This window comes from Piliocolobus tephrosceles, chromosome 17 (genome assembly GCF_002776525.5).
Source record: "Piliocolobus tephrosceles isolate RC106 chromosome 17, ASM277652v3, whole genome shotgun sequence".
Classification (NCBI taxonomy): domain Eukaryota; kingdom Metazoa; phylum Chordata; class Mammalia; order Primates; family Cercopithecidae; genus Piliocolobus; species Piliocolobus tephrosceles.
The window spans coordinates 58,285,179-58,303,433 of NC_045450.1; the positions used below are offsets into that span (position 1 = coordinate 58,285,179).

An 18,255-nucleotide genomic window follows, 5' to 3' on the forward strand; every position below is an offset into this window, starting at 1 on the left:
GTGCAGTGGCCGGATCTCAGCTCACTGCAAGCTCCGCCTCCCGGGTTTACGCCATTCTCCTGCCTCAGCCTCCCGAGTAGCTGGGACTGCAGGCGCCCGCTACCGCACCCGGCTAGTTTTTTGTATTTTTTAGTAGAGACGGGGTTTCACCATGTTAGCCAGGATGGTCTCGATCTCCTGACCTCGTGATCCGCCTGTCTCGGCCTCCCAAAGTGCTGGGATTACAGGCTTGAGCCACCGCGCCCGGGAGAATGGCATTTTTAATGTGCTAAAGGAAAATACAATTGACCTTTGAACAATGCAGGTTTGAACTGGGTGGGTCTGCTTATATGTGAATTTTTTTTTCAGTGAAACGCAAATTGAAAATATGGTAGACCTAAATAAAACAATTCAAAAAAGGGTTAAGAAATGTTGTTCAACACCCACCCACAGGAAAGAGAAACTATGATTTTTGAAAATCATATGCTTGGCCGGGTGCAGTGGCTTACGCCTGTAATCCCAGCACTTTGGGAGGCCAAGACAGGCAGATCACAAGGTCAGGAGTTCAAGACCAGCCTGGCTAACATGGTGAAACCCCTTCTCTACTAAAAATACAAAAATTACTGGGCATGGTGGCAGGCGCCTGTAATCCCAGCTCCTCAGGAGGCGGAGGCAGGAGAATTGCTTGAGCCCGGGAGGCAGAGGTTGCAGTGAGCCGAGATTGCACCACTGTACTCCAGCTTGGGCAACAGAGCAAGACTTTGTCTCCAAAAGAAAAAAGAAAAGAAAAAGAAAAAAATATATATACGCTAAGGATATGGCCATTATCCTTAGCAAACTAATGCAGGAACTGAAAACCAAATACTGCATGTTCTCACTTACAAGTGGGAGCTAAGTGATGAGAACCAGTGGGCACAAAGAGGGGAACAACAGACACTTGAGGGTGGAGGGTGGAGGGTGGGAGGAGGGAGAAGAGGAGAAAAAATAACTGTCGGGTACTAGGCTTAGTACCTGGGTGATGGAATAATCTGTACAGCAAACCCCCGTGACACAAGTTTACCTATACAACAAACTTGCACATGAACCCCTGAACCTAAAATAAAAGTTAAAAAGAAAAAACATGTGCAACTACAAAATTAGAAATGAAATTTCAACTTCCTTTTGTCTCTGCAGACTGGAATCCAGGGTAGTTCTTCTCCGCAATGTCACGCTCCTGCCTGTGGCCTGGCGGATCACCAGCCTGGAGCACTTGGGTGATGATTTCACCGCATCCATGATGCAGGGGACCATCCCCCCCGAGGCTGAGTATGGCCTGCACCTGTACTTTCAGCCCACCAAGCCTGTCAACATCAAGAAGGCTATTCGGTTGGAGGTGAGGCTTCACACATCCACAGACTTGGTTATCAAAGCACGTACACACACACACACACACACACAGAGGTCTCCCTGTTACATGCTCCCATCTGATCCCCTTTCGATATCCCCAGTCCACAATATCTTGTTGTGCATGCAACTACAAGCTCCATAGAGGCAATATTGCTTATGGCTGATTTCCCAGTGCCAGGAACAGAGCAATCAATGTGGAAGGAAGGAACAAATAAATGAATGAAAGAATGAATGAACAAATGAACAAATGGAGTTTCTGTACCTGGGTAAGCATCAGAGTCCTGATTTCACACACCTAAACCCAGTCACCTATCGGATTCCTATCTGGGTAAATGTCACCCTCCACCCTGTTGCCCCCAACAGACACCTGGGGATCAGCCTTAATTCCCCCTTTTCTTAATGGCCTCCCTTCCAATGCAGGCCTCCAACAAAGGTTGCTAATTTTACCTCCCAATGTATCTTTTTTTTTTTTTTTTTTTTTTGAGATGGAGTCCCGCTCTGTCATCCTGCCTGGAGTGCAGTGGCGTGATCTCGGCTCACTGCAACCTCCATGTCCAGGGTTCAAGCAATTCTCCTGCCTCAGCCTCCCGCATAGCTGGGACTACAGGCACGCGCCACTACACCCAGCTAACTTTTTGTATTTTTAGTAGAGACGAGGTTTCACCATGTTGGCCAGGCTGGCCTCGAATTCCTGACCTCAAGTGATCCTTGCACCTCGGCCTCTCAAAGTGCTGGGATTACAGGCATGGTGCCTCCCAATGTATCTTTCCCATCCACTTCTTTCTCCTCGCTGTTGCCACCACCTTGTCCAGGCCACCTGCAGTTTCTCTAACCTGGACTTCTACAGAGGTGTCCTAACTGAATTCCCTGTTGACATTCCCCACAGTGTCCAGAGGGATCTTTACAATGTCATTCAGACAGATTATGCCCCCTCCTAATGCACTCTACTGGCTTCCCACTGCAGTAGGAATAAAGCCCGGGGTCCTCACCTGCCTCTGAGGCAATGCCTGCCTCCACATCACAACTTGCTCCACCCTCACCCTCACTCATTGGCTCCCATGCACTGTCTTGGCTCTTTCTTGGCTCAAGCCCCTGACCTTGCTGCAACCCTGCTGGGAATCTGCCCTTAGGGTCCTGCTTTAGGGCCCCCCAACATTGCTGTTTCAACTGGGCTTCTCTCACCATCCCTTTGAGAGAATTCCCCTTATGTGCAATAACCCGCCCTGTCTTCCATCCTTCAGAGCACCACCTCTTCCTAACATTATCCTGCTTCTTCCTTTACTTTCTTATATGAACTGCATCAGGGCAGGATCTCACCTGACTTAACATCTGTCTTAGTTCCCCAGGGCTACTATAACAAATTACCATACACTGGGTGATGTGAAAAAACAGATATTCCTCTCTCACCGTTCTGGAGGCGAGATGTCCAAAGTCAAGGTGCCAGCAGGGCCATGCTCTCTGAAGGCTCCAGGGAAGAATGCTTCCTCTCTCTCCCCTTCGGCTTCTGGGGTCTCCTGCGAGTGTTCTCAGCTTCTGGCTGCATCACTCCAGTCTCTGCCTCCGTTATCACAACACCTCTTCTGTCTGTGTCTTCTCTTCTGTCTCTTATAAGAATATTTATCAATGGCACACTCAGATAATCTAAGATGATCTCATCTCTATATCTTTGACTTAATTAAATCCACAAATACCCTTTCTTCCAAATAAGGTCATATGCATAGGCTCCCAGGAGTTAAGAAGTAGACATACTTTTTGGGGGACCACTATTCAACCCCCCACACCATCGTATTCCCGGTGTCTAGCATGGGATTGGATGAAGTAGGCACTCAGTAGAACCTGATGAATGAACAAATGAATGAATAAATGAATGCCATTGAGTTTTAATACTTGAACTAGGCCGGGCACAGTGGCTCAGGCCTGTAATCCCATCATTTTGGGAGGCCGAGGTGGGCAGATCACTTGAGGTCAGGAGTGTGAGACCAGCCTGGCCAACATGGTGAAACTGCATCTCTACTAAAAATACAAAAATTAGCTGGATGTGGTGACACACACCTGTAACCCCAGCTACTCGGGAGGCTGAGGCAGGAGAATCACTTGAACCTTGGAGGCGGAGGTTGCAGTGAGCCAAGATCGCACCACTGTACTCCAGCCTGGGCAAGAGAGCAAGACTCTGTCTCAAGAAAAAAAAAAAAAAAAAGGTACTTAAACTGATTCTTCGACATTCAAGGGATCATCCTAGCTTCTCTTTGAATGCTTCCAGGAATAGAAAATTTACCACTACCACTTCAAGCAGCCTGTTCTCCCTTTACACAGGTCTGTCAATTCTTCTTTGGGTTGAGCTCAGAGTTCTCCCTGTCAATTACATGCATGAATCATGTTTCTACCTTTTGGGGCCACTCAGTGGATCTAAACTCTCTTTTCCCTTATCAATGGCAGCCCTTCACTGAAAGGGCTGAAAACAGATACTGATAGATGCATTCACTCCATGAATGTGTAGAAGCCCAGAAGTTCTGGTCAACACTTTTAGCACCATTCTCTGCACAGGCACAGGCCTCTGAACTAGGTACCCAGACCCCTGGCTGGTGTAGGGCCTGAAGTCCCCCAGCTGTGCCAGCTTCGTCCTTTAGTTGCTGGATCATGGGGAGTCCAGAGGTTCCTGTGGTGGGGATGCACAGGAGGCAAGCAGCAAGGGAATATTGGAGAGGTCATCATGACAGCTGCTTACCAACTGGTACAGAAAGGTTTTTGTTTTTATTATTATTTTATTTTATTTTTCACAGGGTCTCACTCTGCTTCTCAGGCTGGAGTGCAGTGGTGCAATCTCGGCTCACTGCAACTTCCACTTCCTGGACTCAAGCAATCCTCCCACCTCAGCCTCCTGAGTAGCTGGGACCACAGACGTGCACCACCACACCCAGCTAATTTTTGTAATTTTTGTAGAGATGAGGTCTTGCCATGTTGCCCAAGCAGGTACCAAACTCCTGAGCTCAAGCGATCTGCCCACCTTGTCCTCCCAAAGCGCTGGGATTACAGGCCTGAGCCACTGCACCCGGCCACGTTTTTGTATTTTCACAACTGTTGTGACCATCTCCATGTGTCCCAGCCAAACAGCAGCCTGATTAGGGCTCTGAACAGAGCAGCATGGACCTCTGTTGAGCCCCCCAAAGTGAACTTATATTCACTTCCACATCCACAGAAGGAAATGCCTTCATCTCCAGTCCCTTTGGAAAGCACTTGGTGAATTTGTTTTATTTCATCTGTATAACCTTCAATTGTCCTTCCTATTTTCCTCGATTCAAAATTCAATCTCCCCACTGCCTCCGACCCACCCTGGGGAAGTCAAGAAATAGAGGGCTCCAGGCACTTGGCATCCCTCAGGAGAGAGGCGCTGCATAAATCCGGTCAGCCCATCTTGTCATCTGTCAGAGGGCAAGCAGTCAGAGAAAGAAGGCGAAACTCAAGTCGGTCCAGTTTGCTCCATGAAACATTGGCAAGCATCTAATGAAAGAGAAGATAGGAATTCTGAATTAAAACTTGAGTTTGGTGACAGCTGCAAATTTTCTCCTGGCACCCAAAGCACATGCAATTGGGAGTGGGTGGCTTGGGCTTTAAACTGGAGCAGAGACAGAGGTGGACTCCCCAGAGCAGACCCAGGAGAGCTTTCCCCACTGCCCACCAGCTCTTTTCCTGGACAGATGGACCCTTTACTGCCTCCTAGTTAGCCTCAAGAGGCAACAGTTGGTTCCTGTCATTTACCCACTTTTTGATATGATTATTTGGGGATTTTTTGCTGATTTGATTAAGTTCCTTATATATTCTGCATAGTTTGTAAATATTTTCTCCCATTCTGTGGGTTGTCAGTCTAACCATTTGTACCCCCAAAAGCTATCGAAATAAAATATATGTATATATAAAGAAGAGGAAAAAAGAGTCAACAATCAGGTCAGGCTGATAGCTGCAGCAGTTCAGAGGTGCCAGAGAATAATGAGGGAGAGACCCCCCACAAGCATGACACCAGAGGGGTCCCAATCCCCTCGATATTCTCAGAAATAAAACATTTGGTATTTCCAAACATTAAACACTTGCTTTCTACGAAAAGTCTAGCACTTTCCCCACAGGTTGAGCCACAAACAAAGAACAGAATGATTCAAATTTATAAAATGAGTAGAGCAAGGATGACCTGGAACATAAAGGTTTTCCATTTCAACTGTCAGGGCAATGCTCACCAGGTTCATTTGATTTAGAAGTTAAAAAAAAAAAAAAAAAAAAAAACAGTCGGGTATGATGGTTCATAAATCCCAACACTTTTGGAGGCTGAGACGGGAGGACTGTTTGAGTCCAGGAGTTCAAGACTAGCCTGGGCAACATGGTGAAACCCCATCTCTACAAAAAAATACAAAAATTAGCCAAGCATAATGGTGCACTCTTGTAGTCCCAGCTACTTGAGAGGCTGAGATGGGAGGATGGCTTGAGCCTGGGAGGTCGAGGCTGTCATGAGCCAAGATTGCGCCACTGTACTCCAGCCTGGGTGACAGAGTGAGAGCCTGTCTCAAAAAAGAAAACCACTTTCCTGTAATGTCTACTCCAAGCCCAAACTTCAGTAATGTAGCAACAATAAGGAAAAGTCAGTCCCTTTTCCCCATTCTTGTATTCTTTAAACCAGCATTCCCCAGAGAGTGTTAAGAGGAGCACAAATCCCGCCAAATGCTTGGTAAAGATAAAATACCTACAGGGGAATATATTTCAAAAACGTTCCCTGCCATATCCCCTTTAGGATGTTACATGTTTCAGACTCCAAGCACCTACAGGTCTTGCTTTTACTGAAGAATTTCTCTTACTCTGCCAGGTTTTAGATGCAGAAAATCTTCTCGGTGTTGTTCAGATTGAAAATATCATGGTCTTTGCAGAGGCATATGACATCGCCTTGGACATCACCTTCCCCAAAGGTCTGTTGAGCCCTTCAAGAAAAGGGCGTTTGGAAATTGGGTCTTTTGTATAGTGTATTTCTGTGTAGAGAAGGGCTAGTGTGTTGTCAGTAAAACAACATAAATGTATGTGTAATATTCCAACTTTATGCAATTGTCAGATTGGGAATGGGGCAATTTTAATAAATAATAATGTGAGCCCCAGAGTGATATTAGCAATATGACTACAAATCGTAATTTCTCCAACCAGAGAGAGAAAGCGGGTGGTCATAGATGTAAAATTTGCAGAGCTCTTTTCAGAGCAGTCATTTGACAGTAAACACCTCTCCTCTTTCCTGTATTAGTTTTCTATCACTGCCATAAAATGTCACCATAAGCTTTCTGGCTTAAAACAACACAAACATATTACCCTACAGTTCTGGAAGTCACACGTGCAAAATGGGTCTCACTGGGCTAAAATCAAGGTGTCAGCAGGGCTGCCTTCCCTTCTGGAAGCTCTAGGGGAGAATCCATTTCCATACCATTTCCAGCTCCTAGAGGCCATCCACATGGTCCCCTTCCTCTACCTTCAAAGACAGCAAGGTTGGGCCAACTCCTTCTCACGTTGCCTTTTCTCTGGTTCTCCCACCCTGCCTTCTTCTTTTGTTCTTAAGCCCCCTTGTGATTATATTGAGCTGACCAAGATATTCCAAATTAATCTCTGTATTTGTAGGTCAGTGAATTAATTCCACCTGCTTCTTTAATTCCCCTATGCCATGTAAGACAGCATATTCACAGATTCCAGGGCTTGGGGGGTGGGGATGAGGCTGTTATCTGTCCTCACACTGCCCTAACACCTGAGTTTCAGCTCTCCCTTTAGCCTACAGCTCTCCATTTCCCTCCTTTCCTCAAGAGGTCTCTTCATCAAAACTCACGGAATGTTAGAGCCACGTATTAGTTTAGATGTCATGAGTCTCATGTACAAAGATCTTTGCAGTATTTTTATAACAATGAAGAGTTGGAAATAACCTAAATGCCCATCAATAATGAAATAATAGTATTATAGGAATAATATCATGAATTACGGAACTGCCATATCATGGGATATTATGCAGCCACTAAGATCACACCTATGGGGAGTTTTTAATTATTTGGGGGAAATGCTTATGATGTTAATGCTAAGTAAAACAACATAAATGTATGTGTAATATCCCAACTTTATGCAAGACTTTTTTAAATACTGAAAGTTTTAGCTGATGGTAGATGTGAAAGACAATAATCCTAGGACAGATGGAATCCAGAGGGACCAGCCCTGTAGAGTGCATCAAGAGCAGCATCTGTTGTTTGTTTGCCCAGACTCAATTATAAGAGGCTTTTCTAACCATAGTACTTTCAGAAAACAAATTCTCTTAAACTGTCACCATGCATTTTCCATGTGAACTTCAACAGGCACTTCCCCTGCTTCCCACTCTCATGCCCACTCACCCCTGTCTGCCCTGGCCCCTGGTCTCTGCAGGAGCTGAAGGGGGCCTGGATTTTGGGATTGTCAGGGTCACAGAGGAGGTGAAGCAGCCCCTGCAATTGAAGAACCGTGGGAAATACGAGATCGCATTCAGGTAACTGGAATCCCATCGGGTGTAAGGCCATCAAGTCCACCGTGGGGAGGAATGGAGGGAAACACGAGATCGCATTCAGGTAACCTGAATCCCATGGGGTTTGTGGCCATCAAGTCCACCGTTGGGAGGAATGTGGTCTGGGAAACTTTTCTTATCAGTCAGTCAAGGAAATCATAAGAACCGTCTCTGCTTTTTTGCCTCCCTTGGCTTCAAATGAATGGAATTCCACCTGCTAAGGGAGCAGAGATTTTCACATTGCTCTCAACTCTGCAGCTTAACAGGGGCCTTTAAGTGGCCCGGATGTACCCGGCCAGTTGAAACTGTAGGTGTCTGGGAGTAAAGGAAGAGACTTGGGGAAGAGGCTGGGAGGGGGAGATTCTAGGGGTGAGAAGAAGTCCCGGGGTGGAGGGAGAGACTGGAGATGGGTGACCTGGCCTCAAGCTGTCCTGCCTTCTGCCAGCTGTTATCTGCTTTACAAGGAGATAAAGAAAATCAGCAGATTTCATGTGAAGAAAGGGCTTTCCTTTTTCATTACATTCTGAGAACCATTATGTTATACAATCCAAATAGTGACTTGGTGGAATAGAGCTCCAGCTTGTGCTCATCCCCTGAGATTAAAAAGGAAACAAAGAGGCTGGGTGTGATGGCTCATGCCTGTAATCCCAGCACTGTGGGAGGCCAAGGCGGGCAGATTGCTTGGGCCCAGGAGTTCGAGACCAGCCTGAGCAAAATGGCGAGACCCTCCTGCCTCTACAAAATACAAAAAAAGTTAGCTGGGCATGGTGGTCGTATCACTTGTAGTCCCAGCTACTTGGGAGACTGGGATGGGAGGATCACTTGAGCCCAGAAAGGTCAAGTCTGCAGTGAGCCGTGAGCATGGCACTGCACTCCAGCCTCAGCAACAGAGTAAGACCCTGTCTCAAAAAAAGAAAAAAAAAAAAAGGAAAGAAAAGAAAAAGAAAAAAAGAAGAAACACAAAATCAGGGAAGTTCCTCAGCAAGGAAAGGGTGGCACAGGGGAGGAGGAGGGAAACACCCCTCAGACAGAGCCACACAGCCCTTCATGGCAGTGCCCACACTTTTCATTCCTTGGAAGGTTCTCCTTCCCCAAGAATTCACAATTGACAAATAGACTTTTCCCCTGTCACTTTGGAATTAGTGCTAAGTGGAATCTTGCCTGTTGGTGAGTTTTCTTTTAGATTAAGACAGGGGCATTAGCTGTGCTCTTTGAGGTTGCATGGAATGGAGTCACTCTCAGGTTGGAACAGGTGATAGAGGGTTTGTTTAAAGAATGTGCAGGGAAGTAAGGAAGCACAGGGGTGCAAGTAATTGGGCAACCAGGGTCTCGGAGCGTGGGGGTGACATTGAGAGCCCCACAGCAACTCCGGGTATCCCACCTCTGCCTAGGTGGGATACACCTTGAGCCTACACCAGTCCCTCTGTCAGTCTCATGAGCCAGCTTCTTCCTGTGGTTCTTGCCTCACCTCCAGTAGGCCATGGGCTTCCTTCCTTCCCTAGTACTTCTGTTGCAGGGCCCCTGCCCACTCCCTGCTCTCTCTCCCCAGGTTCCCTGGTTTCTGTGTCACTGTTCGCTCTGCGTGTCCTGAAAGCCAGACACACAAACAGAGAAAGAGAGAATTAATTTAGTTGGTCCTTTTTCAGTATCCAGTGTCCCTGTTGGACAGAGATCTCCTGCAATGGCCTCTCTTGACCATGGGATACAGTATGGCTGTCTTTGCCTTAAGCATTAATTCCTGGCCTTGTCAATCCTGGCTAAGGAGAGGCGATCACAGCGTACAAAGCACAGTGGACTCTGCTGGACGTAGTGGTTAAACAGGGTTGGAGACACAGCAGGCCCTCAACCATGTAGAGTCTCCTCTCTCGGATCTTGAGTTCCCGGCATAATGACTTAGGCTGACTTTTTATTCTTGTCTTTCAGCTTTTCCGTGGACTCTATAGGGATTTCAACACCTAATATAAATTCCATGATCTCAGTCCAACCCAAAAAGGGTTCACTGACCCCAACAGAAAAACCCACAAATGTCCAAGTTTTCTTCCGTGCAAAAAAGGAAGTGAAGATCGAGCACCAGCCTGTTCTGCGCTGTCAGGTAATTGAGCTCCAAAGGGAGGGGCTGCTTCAATGGCAGGATCATGGGACTCCCGTTGCAAAGAAGGATACATGACCTAATCCATGCTCCAGGAAGAAAAGGGGAGGGCTGGCCTGGGTGGCAACCGGATAGGATACACCGGGGTTCTGTTCTAACTAGCAGGCAAAGTCATCAGAATTAGTCAGAGAGGAAATGTGCCCCCAAGTCTTCAGAGAGCATCAAAGGCAGGGAAGCTGAGTTACATCATCAAGTGCAAAGGATGAGCAGGGAGTTGAAAACAGGAGGAAAAGTTGGCTATGTTGACCCTTGGCTAGTACACAGTAAGCTCCATTTTAGTGTTTGCTAATATCATTGTTGATGCAATAATACAAAGACAGTGAAATAACATGGCTTCATGTCAATGATGAAAATAGGGAACGGGGTAGATAATAATAAGACTTCTGTAGCTACAGCAGTGGCTGACTTGCTCATTCTTCTTCCCTTTCTAGATTATTGAGCCCAATATTTCAGAAGGAGGTGAGATCATTGCCAGCATCCCAATTAAGTTTTCCGTGAATGCAGTATATTCCAAATACAACATCACCCCCTCCTCTGTCATCAACTTTGGAGCTTTGATCTGTGGCGCTCGTAAAAGCACCACCTTCACCATAGAAAATCAAGGTGTTACTGACTTCAAGTTTGCCCTTTATAAGCTGACAGGGGAGAGCCCCATTCATCAAAAGAAAGCGTAAGACAAATATTTACTTAACTGACTGCATTCCCTCTTTAATATGTGCTTTATATTTTATAAAGAGCATTCATATATCTTACTTAAATTCACCCAATCCCCTTTTGTGAGTGAGGCCTGTAAAATTTAGAAATGGTTCATTTAGATTATGCACAAAAGCTGGGTGTGGTGGCTCACACCTGTAATCCCAGCACTTTGGGAGGCCAAGGCGGGCAGATCATCTGAGGTCCGGAGTTTGAGACCAGCCTGGCCAACATGGTGAAACCCCATCTCTACTAACAATACAAAAATTAGCCAGGTGTGGTGGCACATGCCTGTAATCCTAGCTACTCTGGAGGCTGAGGCAGGAGAATTGCTTGAATCCGGGAAGCAGAGGTTGCAGTGAGCCGAGATCACACTACTGCATTCCAGCCTGGGCGACAGAGCAAGACCCCGTCTCAAAAAAATAAAAAATAAAAAATTTTTAAAAGATATTATACACGAAATTACCAGTAGATCTTGGTGTGAGCCCATATCTTTTGACTCCAGGTTTCATAGATTTCCTATAGAATATATCATAAATTTTAGTTGAACTAACAGTCTTCTGCCTGGAATTTTGTCTGTTGTCCTGGTGCTTCTGGTGTGATAAAGTACTTATTAGATCATTGTCCTATATGTCATTCTGTACAATGCCAAGAAATTATTATCACAGCAAGCTCAATCAAAAGAAATCATAGCAGTGCTTCATGGTGGCGCTGCCTTGGAAACGTGGAAGAGAGCAAGTGCGGTGATGCCTTCAGCCTACCAGGGCCTGTTATTGTTATTGCCTGTTACTATTATTGCCTTCTGCCCGTGAAGACACCATCACAAAGCTACCTTCATAGTTATTCCAACAGCAAAACTCCATGTTCTTCAAAAGGAGGCTGTCAATCAATTTACCCAAAACAATTGGTCTTTTGAGTGCTTTTGGCTTCCATTGGGCAAACATACTCTTTTTGGGCAAATTAAGAGGGTTTTTACTGATTCCTGAAGCACTTCTGATTTAATTTTGACTTTCTAGTTAATTCTTTTAAATAAGATATATGGCTTTACATTGTAGTTGTTTTATATTTCTGTAGCTATTCTTTTCTGTTTTGACAAAGTTTGAACATTTTTTAAAGTGCAGAGTTAAATTGTGTAAAGTCTCTTTCTTCCTCATTTAATTTCAACTGAATTTTTTTACAATTTGGTTTATAATAATTTAATGTCTATAACGATTATAACTTAATTTTGTTTTGCTTTACATTGTTTTTTATTTATTTTTTATTTTAGCATGCACAAGTTCATGCAAAACACACGAAAGGGGGTTGAACTTCAGGTGTTCTGGTCATTAAGCAAGTGAATGCTTAAATATATAGAATTCTCAAAAGTTTAAGATGCATTTCAGATACGTTTGAATATTTTAGGTGAACTGGTCTCTAGGCAAACTAATTATTGGATAAACTAGTTTTAAGGCAAGGGAACAATTACCAAGACCTATATTTGAACTACTGCTTACACTAAACCTTAAAAACATCACGACTATAAATGTGAAGATACAGAAGAGCTTAATTTATTTGCCATTTCACTTTTTAAAATGAGATTAAGTAAAACATTTGACATCCACAAGTAATTTTCTACACACTGCTTTCCGGTGAACTCAAGTACGCATTTAAAAATTACTATCTTCTTGCAGTAATTTTCAGTGTCCCTATAAATCATATTTAATAAGTATAATTACCGCCTAGTTTCCTTACAACTGTTAAATGAGTTTGGTCAGTGATTAACTAGCTAGCTATGCCACTCCAATGTCCTCTTGGGCAAAGACGGGCCCCTTCCCCCATTCCTAGGAGAAGGGACGTTGCAGGGAAACAGACAGGTGGTATCTAATTACCCCCCACCCCATAACCTAAGGGTATATTCTTGCTTCTTTAATCAGAGCCAGCCACATCAGACATGCAAGATCCCGAGAAAGTGAGAGCTTCTACAAAACTGGCCCTTCCAGAGCAGCCAAGTTCTCTGACACGATTCAGAGAGAAATAACCACCACAGGCCAGGTGCGTGTCTTTTTCCCTGTTCATACAGATACGCAGTAAAGCCAACTCCCAATTAGCTCTTGACACCAAATACCTCCCTAGGATAATAGGATTTGAATCCATCATGGCAGGAATATGAAATAATTATACTGAAATGTCACTTACATTTTAAGCTAAGATGTTATAGCCATTAATTTGGATATCCACTTCTGCTTTAAAAACTTCATTGGCTTGCCATTGCCTTAAAATTGTTTCTACTCTTCAGGAAATGTATTTTAATGAAGAATAATTTGTTTATAAGAAAGAGAAGCCCATTCAAACAGGCTTAAACAAAAGGAGATTTAAGGTTTGCTGTTTCTGGTAAGATCAAACTAGATGTACTTTTCCCTATTCTTCCCAACTAAGTACAACTAAAAACCCTGGGTATTGTGTATAAGACAGACAGACTTCAGACTCTGAAAGGTAGAGAGAAGAAACCAGACCAACCCCAGGGTCTTTGGGACCCAAGGAAGATCAAGGTGGTGAGTTCCCAAGTTTTCTTTTTGCCTCATATCTCCCAGACTGGGTGCTGAAGCAGCCAACAACCCTAAAACATCAACAGACGCAGACAAAAAGCAAGCCCCAACAGAAGCCTACTCCTACTTTCTTTCTGCCTTTCTAGGTTGCCCCTAGTAAGACAGAAAACTTCTAGATAATAACTGTTCTACTCCAGCCAAACACCAAAGAAAAATATCTGGTCCCACGCCACCTCTGCTAGCAAAGGCCGAATAGAGATACTAGACTCCACCCTCTCCAAGCTGTCATGAGGTGCCCCACCCCCTTGCCAGGGTGGCATCAGAGAAGGTCAAATAGGAAGCCAAGACTTTCATTCCCATGGGTGGTAACAAGCATCCCCCACCACCTCCAGTGCTGTTTGTGGAGATACTACATGGGGAACCGTGACGTCCACCCCAACCTAATGGAAATGAGACATTCCCCCGTCCCCTGCTGGAATGGTGTCAGAGGACCCCTCCATCTCCCATAGCCTCAGCAGAACAGTAACAGGCACTCACCCGTCCCCACCAGGAGGTATCAGTTGAGGACTGGTGGAGAGCTGGGACACCCACCCCTGCCCAGCAGGAATGATGAGTCTGAGTGGGGAATATGGACTACTGCCCCCACTTGGCAGTAGCAAGGCAGTGTACTACCTTCCCCAGCCAGGGTAGTGTCAAAAGAAAGCCAGCTCAACCAGATTTAAATCAGATCGCAAGTCTCATAGCATAACACCCAAAATGTCCAGGTTTCAAGTGAAAATCACTCATCATACCAAGAACCAGGAAGAATTCAAACTGAAGGAGAATAGATAAATGCTAGATGACAACACTGAGATGACAGCGGTGTTAGAATTATCTGAAAATGTTTCAATGAGCAATTATAAGCATGCCTGGAAAAATTTTAAAATAGTATGTCTCAGCAAAGAAAGATGATGTAGAGGAGAAGCAAATGGAAATTCTGGAATTGAAGATAAATAAACAAATTTGGAACTCAATGGATGGGCTCAACAACACAGAGGGAACAGAGGAAAAGAATCGGTGAACTTGAAGACAGACGATAGGGATTCCTGTGTTCATTTCTTATTGTTCTCACAACAAATTGCCTCAAATTTAGAAGCTTAAAGTATTACACATTTTTTATCTTACTGTTCTGTAGGTCAGAAGTGCTAAAATCAAGGTGTTGGAAGGGCTGTATTCTTTTCTGGAGACACCGGGAAAGAATCCTTTTCATTGTTTTTTTTAGCTTCTAGAGGCAGCCCACATTCCTTGGCTTGTAGTCCCCTTCTATCATCTTCAAAGCCAGCAACAGTGGATCGAAGCCTTCTCACATCACGTTACTCCAACCTCCTCTACAGTCATATCTCCTTCTAACTCTCTTCCATTTCTAAGGACCCTGTGATTACACTGGGCCCATTATAATCCAGAATAATCTCCTCATCACAAGCTTCCTAATGTAATCATGTCAACCAAGTCCTTTTGCTGTGTAAGATAACATACTCACTGGTTCTAGAGATTAGGGTGTGAACATCTTTGAGAGGCCATTATTCTGCCCAGTCTAAACAAAAGAGAGAAAGTAGACTCTGTTCTGAGTCTCTTGAAAGTCTATTTAAGTCTAATGATAAAAAATGAAGAGATGCTCAGGGATCTGTGGAACCATAACAAAAGATCTAATGCTGTTTTCATTGGAGTTCCAGAAAGAGTTACAAAAGAGGGTGGAACTGAAAAGGTACTCAAAGGAATAATGACAGAAAACTTTTCAAATTTGGAAAAAGATGTAAACCTACAGACTCAAGAATTTGAGCAAACCCAAATAGGAGAAACCAAAAGAAATCCTTACCGACACACATCATAGTCAAACTTCTGAAAATTAAAGAAAAGAAAAAAAAATCTTGAGCATATCAAGAGAGAAATGAACCTTGAATGACAGCAGATTTCTTACAAAAACCATAGAGACCCAAAAGAAAGTGGCACAATATTTTCAAGTGTAGAGAATCAATAACTGTGAACCCAGAATCTTATATCCAGCAAAAATATTTCTCAGGGATAAATGGAAAATTGACTTTCTCAAATGAAACAAGGCTAAAATAATTTGTCACTAGTAGAATTACCCTAAAAGAATGGCTAAAGGAAGTTCTCAAAACAGAAAGTGAATAACAGAAGATGTAATCATGGAACATCAACAAGGAAGAAAAAAACATGGTAAGCAATAATGTAGGTAAATTCAGTAGACCTTACTTCTCTTCCTGGGTTTTCTAAATTATGTTTGTCAATGGAAGCAAAACTATAATACTGTCTGATATGGTTTTAAATGGATGTAGAGGAAATATTTTAGAGCAGGGTGGAGGAAAGAATCAGTGAACTTGAAGACAGACAAGAGGAATTCTTCATAAAAAGCAGGTGAATGAGCAGTTGTTAAGCAAGATGGTAAATACTATAATTGAAGTGCTTGTACATGGATAGACTCTAGAAAAATGGAAGAATGAAGTCTTGCTGTTCTGGGTAGCTGTGAACAGTTATTGAAGGCTTCACGGAGGAGGAGGTGCTTGATTTGTGTGTCAGAATCATGTTTGATTGCAGATAGCAGAAAATCCAATGTTAGTGGTTTAAACAAATATGGCATATTTAAATGGGGTAGAAAATTGCTGGTATTGGTTTCATAGTTTATTGTTGCTTGTGATTCTCTTGGCCTTTCCCTCGTGGCTGCTGCAGCTCCAGCCACCACCTCTGCGTTGAAGGCAATGAGAGAAGCAGGTTTTCTGCACTCTGTGAACAGCAATAATTATTGATTGAAGTGAACTGGGTTTTCTACATGTTAGTTTTTATGTCTTTTCAGGTGGTTTCCTGTTGTCAAGCAAAGGCTTCTGTTTCATTAACATACGTAATTTTCTACATATGTTTCTGTAACTCTCATCTCTTCTACAGATTTTTTTTCCTTCTTTGACTACCATATCTTCTCAGCCTTCAGTGAGACAGCCTCTCCAGCACTCTGCCTTTCAGTTGCAATGAACTTATCCTCTCCTCTACACTGGCAACTTATTTTAATGGTCACAGCCTGGATCTTGCATCACAGGAAACTGAGGTGCTTCTGAATCCTTGATTTCCAAGACCTCTTTCTCTGACTGCTTCCCTTTCTCCTAGCTTTCTGCTACCTCAGTTCCACTCATTTCAGCTGTTCTTTGCCCCCACTATGAGTTTGCTCCTTTGAGACAACATCATGCCATTTTCTACTATTCTCCAACCTTCTCCTCTGTCAGGATGGTTTATCTGGGAATCACCGGTGCCCAGGGCATCTCCTAGCATATAGTAGGTATTTAGTAAATAGTGACCAAATTAGTTAATAGCAGCTTCCACATATGTCTCTGCAGTCACACTGCACAATGCTAGAGGCTGCATCCACACAGATGCCTATGTGAAGAGTGCCACTAGACTCAGCACTAATTTCTGCTGTGGTTCCTAGATCTGGCAGGAGGTCCTTCACAAACCCCAGCTGCCAGAGGTTTTGCACAAATCCAGTTGCCAGGGTATGAGTCCAGTGTGGCAGAACCCTCACACAAGTCATGCAAAGCAAGTTATCACTCACAGATAGGTAGCAAGAACTAATAGAAACTTCGTATTCATGGACAGCTGGTCCCCCAAGGCTCAAGAAAGCTGTCTTGAACAAATGAGGTCCTGCCTATGCATGCCCCACTTCACACTGCAGCTGAAGGACACCAAAAGCATTCTGTCCTGGAGTTTGTGCTGCAGAGGAAATGTGGATCTCTGAGCTGAAGGACATCCTGTTCTAGGAAGGGTGAGAACAGAGCCTGGGCTGTTCCAGACCCTTCCCTTATCTCAGGCCACTGCATTGTCAGCACATTCTACAGTCATCCAGAAAACTACAAGCAGGAGAGAGAAGAGTAGGGACATCTAAGGATTGCACCAACATCCTGGTTTTTTTGGGTGTTTGTTTGTTTGTTTGTTTGCTTGTTTTTTAGCACTAATTCTATACCAGATGCTATGCTACATGCTTCACACCTGTTATTTCATTTAAACCTCCAGCAATCTCTGCGGTTGGGGCTTTAGCCCCATTTTACAGATAAATAAACTGAGACTCAGAGAAGTCATTTGTTTAAGGTCAGTCAATATTTAGCAGGGCTGGGATTCAAATCCAGGTGTGTCTCACTCAAAAGCCCATAACCTCACCCACTACTCCATTCTGCACCCATCTGATTCAAGATGCCCAGCTGAATAAGTGCTATATGATGTGGAGTCTGTCTGTTCCTTTAAACCCTTAGTTCAAACACGATTGGTCTGAAGGAATTTGCATAGAAGGAAGCACTGAGAGAGCAGCCTATCATTGAAGACCCCCTGCCCATCCCAGGCCCTCTGTCCCTCCAGGAGGAGAGGAGTGAAGGCCCAGAGAGTGCCTGTGAGAAGAAGCCCCACGTGTCTCTCGCCCTCTCCACACCATCTCACAGCCCCCATAGTCTGGCTGTCACTCACTCTGCCTCCAAGTCTCCTATCCCTCCCACCCTTGTCCTGCAGGCCCGCTTCGCCCATGGCATGTTCACCGTGTACCCTGGGTTTGGCTCCATCCCTTCCGGAGGACAGCAGGTCATCACCGTTGACTGTGTGGCTGACCCCGTGGGAAAGTGTGAGGAGTTTATAGCCATCGATATCTCCGGCCGAGACCCTACAGTTCAGCCTGCCGGCATTCCTTACACTTTGCTGGCTGAAGCCTGTCTACCAGGTACTCACCACTCACATTGGACAACACCACTTAAAAGATGTTCGTCTGAGACCACGTGCAGTGGCTCATGCTTGTGATCCCAGCACTGTGGGAGGCCAAGGCGGGTGGATCACCTAAGATCAGGAGTTTGAGACCAGCCTGGCCAACATGGAGAAACCCCGTCTCTGCTAAAAATACAAAAAATTAGCCGGGTGTGGTGGCACATGCCTGTAATCCCAGCTACTCAGAAGGCACTCGAACC

At 44.5% G+C, this 18,255-nt stretch overlaps 1 protein-coding gene across 1 annotated transcript in view; it reads left to right on the top strand.

Annotated features, from left to right (window-relative positions):
• Window positions 1-18,255, top strand: part of HYDIN (HYDIN axonemal central pair apparatus protein) — a 390,515-nt gene that overhangs the window by 295,785 nt on the left and 76,475 nt on the right. Inside the window, exons 52-58 of the mRNA XM_023210374.1 lie at window positions 1,153-1,351; window positions 6,212-6,311; window positions 7,786-7,885; window positions 9,824-9,992; window positions 10,481-10,719; window positions 12,656-12,773; window positions 17,810-18,014. Coding sequence (XP_023066142.1) covers window positions 1,153-1,351; window positions 6,212-6,311; window positions 7,786-7,885; window positions 9,824-9,992; window positions 10,481-10,719; window positions 12,656-12,773; window positions 17,810-18,014 — 1,130 coding nt within the window. The remainder of the gene's footprint in view (window positions 1-1,152; window positions 1,352-6,211; window positions 6,312-7,785; window positions 7,886-9,823; window positions 9,993-10,480; window positions 10,720-12,655; window positions 12,774-17,809; window positions 18,015-18,255) is intronic.